Genomic DNA, 6,000 nt, shown 5'->3' on the forward strand with positions numbered 1-6,000 from the left:
ATACATATTAAGCTTATCTATTGCACAATAATAAGCTAAGAAAAAAGCAATGTAATCCATACATATTAAACTAATTATCTATTGCACAATAATAAGCTAAGCAAAAAATCACAATGTAATCCATAATTCACACTAATAAACCACTAATTGTTTAATTCAAATAAATAAAATACATTACCATTTTAGGATTTGGGGTTTAGGGATTAGGTTTAGTCATTTAGGTTTTAGGGTTTGAATTTAGGGTTTATGGTTTAGGTTTTAGGCATTTAGGATTTTAGGGATTAGGACTGTTGAATTGGGTGGCCGGACTATTGAATTGAGCAGGTCGCCGAACTTTTGAATCGAGTGGCCGGACGCACCCGAGCTATCCTCCAATTTATTTATTTATTTAAAAACCCTTAAAAAATTACCTCTCAATCGGGTGGTCGGACTGTTGAATCATTGATCAAGTGGTTGCCGTTGGTCTGGGCTCGAAATATGAGAGAGAGAGGGGGGGGGGGGGAGGAGGGGATGGGTTTTTTCGGATCAGGGTTTTCAGTTGGGTGCGGGCGTGTAGCGGGTAGGGTAAAGTAAGAGGAAAAGGTATTAGGGTTTTTATTTATTTATTTATTTATTTTAAATACCCTATTCGATTCGGGTTTCAGATCGGGTCGAGTATGACCGGATCGAGTTTCGGGTCGAGTTACTGTGTAACTCGAACTTGACTCAATATGCTTTCAGATCGGGCTACAGCTACTCGATCTGAACCGACTCTGCCATTCGGTTCAGTTTTGATTGAGTCAGACGAGTCGAGTCGTCCCTTGCCCAGCTCTAGGTGTGGGTGGCAACAACAAATGAGATTCTCATGATGGATAATCTCCAAAGAAGTTGTTCTCTTTCCAACACATGCTTATATGTGGGAAAGATGTGGAATCAGTCAATCATTTATTTTTTTATTTTTTTATTGTGAGTTCACATATATGCATTTGGACTTCCATATTTAGCTTTGCGAGATCATGTATGCTCTCGTCTCTGCTTGAGATCTTAATTGATGGGTAGTGGAAGGAGTTTCTAAATCCAAGATCATTAAAAATTGGTGGCTGGTCTTTAATTTGGAAGAATTCAAAGGAGTTTCTAAATCCAAGTAAATTAAAAGCTGGTGGTTGGTCCTCGCCGGGTGCCACTTCCCAAGATCAATGCCTCGATGAGATTCCCCTTGTGTTTAGATTTCGATGGAGGGAAAGACTGTTTCCATTGATAGGACCTTGAAATTCTTTTGGTGGTTGAGCTTCTCGACCTTTTAATGTGGCAATTATCTTCCCTTCTGAGGAAGATGAGTATGTGCGCTCTGTGCTGAAGATCTCTTTTCATCTAATAATTTCCTCGAGGAGCTATGTCTATCCTCTTCCCAAAATGCCTTTGGCTAAGGTATAGGCAGTGACAACAAACAAGAATTGCACTATGCATAGTCTCCAAAGAAGAAATTGCTCTTCCCAACATGTGCTTATGTGCAGGAAAGATACAGAATCCGTCAATCACTTATTATTGTTTTTTTTTTTCATTGTGAGTTTGCATATGCCCACCTTCATCTATCTTGGGAGGGATCAAATAGGTTCTCGTCTCTGATTGCAATCCTAATGGATGGGTGGTGGAAGAAACCTTTAAGCTAGAGGAAAGGTTTTTAAGGAGAATCCTTTTCTCATTATAATGTGAGTTTGTTGGAAATAGAGCTATAATAGGATCTTTGAAGAGGCCACTTCGACATTCATGCAAGTTAATGGTGAAAGTGAAATGTGTTTGATTAATTGGCAACTCAGTTCATAAGAATTCTCGGTTGAAGAGGCCACCTCGACATGCATGCAGATTTCTATATAAAAATAATTAGACACTTCTCATTATAATGTGAGTTTGTTGGAAATAGAGCTATAATAGGATCTTTGAAGAGGCCACTTCGACATTCATGCAAGTTAAAAGTGAAAGTGAAATGTGTTTGATTAATTGGCAACTCAGTTGAAGAGGCCACCTCGACATGCATGCAGATTTCTATATAAAAATAATTAGACACTTCACCAAACTATAGAATGCTTTGTCTTCCTCTTCTTCTTTTTTTCCTCAATAGCATGAATACTTGATGCTCACTCTATGGATGCTAGTTTTCATCTAATCCTTAGGCCAATTGTATCATAGATTCCCTTGCAAATGAAGGGATCATAGATCGACCTTATGTACACGGGGCTCTTATTCATTACCTTGATGGATCTTTCATTTATTTTCCCCATCAGGCCTTTCTAATAAAGATTTTCCTTATTTATAAAAAAAAAAAAGAAAGAAAAGAGAGAAAGAAATGTACGCCAAAATAACCTTAATGCACAGCTTTGGTCGTAGTTATTGAGAACCCATTGCCTCATTGGATGAGAACAAAGCCTATAAAAGGCTAGTCAAATGGGCTGTTTGGATTTTTTTTATTGATATTAGGAGTTATTGGGGAGTTTGTTATGGTGTTTTAGGCAACTCATAGGCATTTTTAAAGCCCTTTTAAGATAAAGGGAGAATTTTAGGGAAGTACTATTTCTTTCTATAGGCACATGCCCTGATGATATTGCAAGGTTTTAGGAAGTTGGTATGTAAATTGGCTTAGATGCCTATTTTCTATAAACTTTTATGCACATTGTTAATTTGTTGGAGGGTTTAATAGCCACAGTGGGGAAGGATAATGAATGGGCATGGACCTAGTAATAAATTTACTGATTGGAAAATAGGGCATGACCGTTTTCCCCAAACTTTAAGTGGAGAAAGATTGCAGGAGGGTACGAGATCTTTAGCCTATATTTAGGATGAGATTTTAATGAAACTCGAGAAGTCAGGAAAAGGTGTCTTGGTTGAATATTAATTTTTAGGTGTGAAAACCACTTTATGTGGTAAAGTAATGCACTGTTTTGTTTTTTTTTGTCTGAGCAAGCAGTAGAAAACCACACACATTTGGTCAGAAACACGCGGGGTTTTCTTGTTGATAACCAATTTGTGCTATAAACAGGTGTAGTATGTCTACAAGCACTGTGTCACCTTCTAAAATCACTGGGATTGTTTATTTCCTTCCGTGTTAAAATTTGTTAATGACAATACAACATGTGATGGATGATTTATGCCTCAAAAATTGTATGCTGGCATTGATTGATGACATGCTGTAAGCACATTGACATAATGGACAGAGGGGACCATTGAAACTATGATGTAGTTGCAATGGGACAATTGTCTAATACTGAACTTGCGCACCACTCAAGGCTTAAGCTTCACCAAGCGTTATCTTGACTTTCAAGGTGGCTTACCTTTGGGTATTCCCATACAAGGTTTGCTCAAGACTAGTGGCTTGCCTTGAGACAAGCTCTGCTAAAGTACAACACGTATGGTGGATGGTTTGGAATGTGTTCTTCAACACAACCTATGGTACAGGAATGAAAGTGTACTACATTTCTACATATATTGAACAAAGTAAATGAATATGCTTTGAGGGGAGGATTTGCCCCAAACTTCGGATGCAGTGTTCTTCAACTCCATTTGTAAGAGAAGCTTATGTGGGCAATGGCACCATCAAGCATTTTGTAATTCCCATCTTTTCCAAAAAGGGTATGGTCTCATCATGATCCGGATCATATTTCTGCTGTAACCTTATCAGATTCGTGTAACCAGCCTTATCTTTCTTTTACTTTGCTACCTATAGTTTCCTCCTGACCATGAAATGTGACAAAGAGGCTTTTCTTTAATTTCAACTAGTAAAAAAGCGTGCACAATGGACATGAGAAAAGAAGTGTCTAATTTTTGATACCATGTTCAATGATGGGTTGAGTTGAGGATGTTCCTATAATTTTGGCAGTGTTTGAGTTGAAGCTCTTATGGAATTTTGAGCTTCATCATTTGCTCAACGCATTCGAGATTGATCAATTGGTGTGACTTTTGGCATGTGTTTTGCCTATTTAGTGGTTCCGATCATCCTACATGTACTGCTTTTGTTCTAGAAACCATCCACAGTGCGTGTTGTAGTTGTATGGAACCCACCACCTATTGAGCAATCCATACTGTTCAATCACCGTACCAAATGACTTTCGAGTTAAAAATGGGTAGTGATCTATGTTCAGCTGCCCTAGAACCTTCAACATTTACATGAACTTTCTTGATTGAAGGTGGGGAACCTTATTTCTAACAGTTATTGACTTGGGCTATGATCCTTCCAGAGCATAATAGGTTATGATGCTGAAGTATATGATGTTCCCCATCTTAACCCAAAATATGTGCATGTGCTCATTGATCCAGACCAGAAAATGACATCAACATGATAATCTCAATGGACAATTCCACACAGAACTTTCATGGATTGCTGATACTGATGAAGAAGTATGCAATTTAATATTGAAGTGAGGATCATTTGTTCATTCAGTTTTTTGGGCTATATCCAATCCTATATGTCTCATCTCTGTTCAACGTGCCAGATGGGCAAACATGGCACATCTATTGCCCTGTGACCTGCATTGTTTTCGCTACATTGTGGACATTGGAAGACCCTATATATGATCTAATACTTGATTATGTTTGTTTCATAATCAAGTACTGTTCCCTACTACAACGTCTAGGTCCTACATTATCTTCACACTAATAATCACAATGTTTTGCCACTTGCCAATACTGATGACGTTGCTCCTTTGACAGGGCTACTTTCAATCATTGTTCTCTTGCATTGAGAGGCTGTTGGGATTCCTGGAAGTGAAAAACCTTTTGCTCCCAGCTGCTGATGAGGCTGGTACTATCTGGACAAAGCGATTTGGATTTGAGAAAATAAGTCCAGATGAGGTTGGTACTATGCAAATGTGCTTGTTTTTTGTATGTTCTATGGGTTCTTCTAGTTACTGGAACCTTTTCCCCTTGCAGCTGTCCCAGTACACCAAGGACTCACGTATGATGATCTTTGAAGGGACATCTATGTTGCACAAGCAAGTTCCCAAGTGTCGGATTGTTGGTAAACCAACTGTGAGCAGCTGATAACAGTCTTCATCGATGCAACGGATGAGCATTTTTTATTATTAAAATTTTGCAGCGCCCTTACTTGAAATGTACAGAGAAGGATCTTTTGTTTTGGTGATGTACAGGAAAGAGACTTCACATACTATCCCTACAGATGTTCGCTGAAGCAGTAATGCATCTATAGCAAGAGAAGAAAAGAAAAAGAAAAGAAAGATGGATTTGGGAATATGAAATTTTGAGTAGGATTTTGTCAAAATGAAATATATATTTAAGCAATCCATTGTATCTCTATCAAATTGTGCTACTCACAATGATTCTGCATTTTTATTATTTTATTTTTTGGGTTCTCCTGTGGCATAGGGTATTCCGTCACTTTTTGCTGAATAGGGGATTTATCTTGTGAACAATTTTGGTGTGGTGTTCATTCATTTGTCATCTTATCTTCTTCTTTTTTTCCCCCCCACTTGAGAATGAGGCAACTGGTGGCACATGTGCCAACTGGCAAGCATGGAGGAGATCCAGGACATTGATCAGGTTGGACCCCCCGATAAAATCAGGCTAACTCACTCATTGGTGGGCTGCGTCTGTTTTCTATTAGACAGTTCTGCCTTTGTTCTACTCAACCATTTTTCTCATACACTTGTGGGTCACTTGATGAGTGGACTGGCCTTAATTTTGAGTTGGGTGGTATTCACTTGATATTGGACATGTGTGCCACTTGGGAATGTTGATTGCACATGCTAAATCTGCCACATGTGCTACTGTCTATGTTCAAGCAGCTTAGGTGCCACTATTAGTCTTTTAAGTGCCTTATATGTGTCGAATGTATATTCACTATAAGTGCTACATGAACATCATGCATTTTTAAGCTCTTGGTTCACATCAGCTTCTGATTGCGTGGGGGTTTGACAATCTCCAATCCGTTTAAAATCCATATTTGTCCAGATGGTCAGACTGTCTGCCGGGGTATCCTTGACTAACCGGTTAGAAAGCCGACCTGTGCCTCCC

General features: G+C 38.7%; 1 protein-coding gene across 2 annotated transcripts in view; it reads left to right on the top strand.

Annotated features, from left to right (window-relative positions):
* Positions 1-5,399, top strand: part of LOC131225332 (uncharacterized) — a 46,145-nt gene extending 40,746 nt beyond the window's left edge. For both annotated transcript variants that reach the window (XM_058220854.1, XM_058220855.1), the window contains exons 17-18: positions 4,681-4,821; positions 4,900-5,399. In XM_058220854.1, coding sequence (XP_058076837.1) covers positions 4,681-4,821; positions 4,900-5,010 — 252 coding nt within the window. In that variant the 3' untranslated portion in view covers positions 5,011-5,399. The remainder of the gene's footprint in view (positions 1-4,680; positions 4,822-4,899) is intronic.
* Positions 5,400-6,000: the final 601 nt, after the last annotated feature.

Source organism: Magnolia sinica, chromosome 14 (assembly GCF_029962835.1).
Source record: "Magnolia sinica isolate HGM2019 chromosome 14, MsV1, whole genome shotgun sequence".
NCBI classification, from domain to species: domain Eukaryota; kingdom Viridiplantae; phylum Streptophyta; class Magnoliopsida; order Magnoliales; family Magnoliaceae; genus Magnolia; species Magnolia sinica.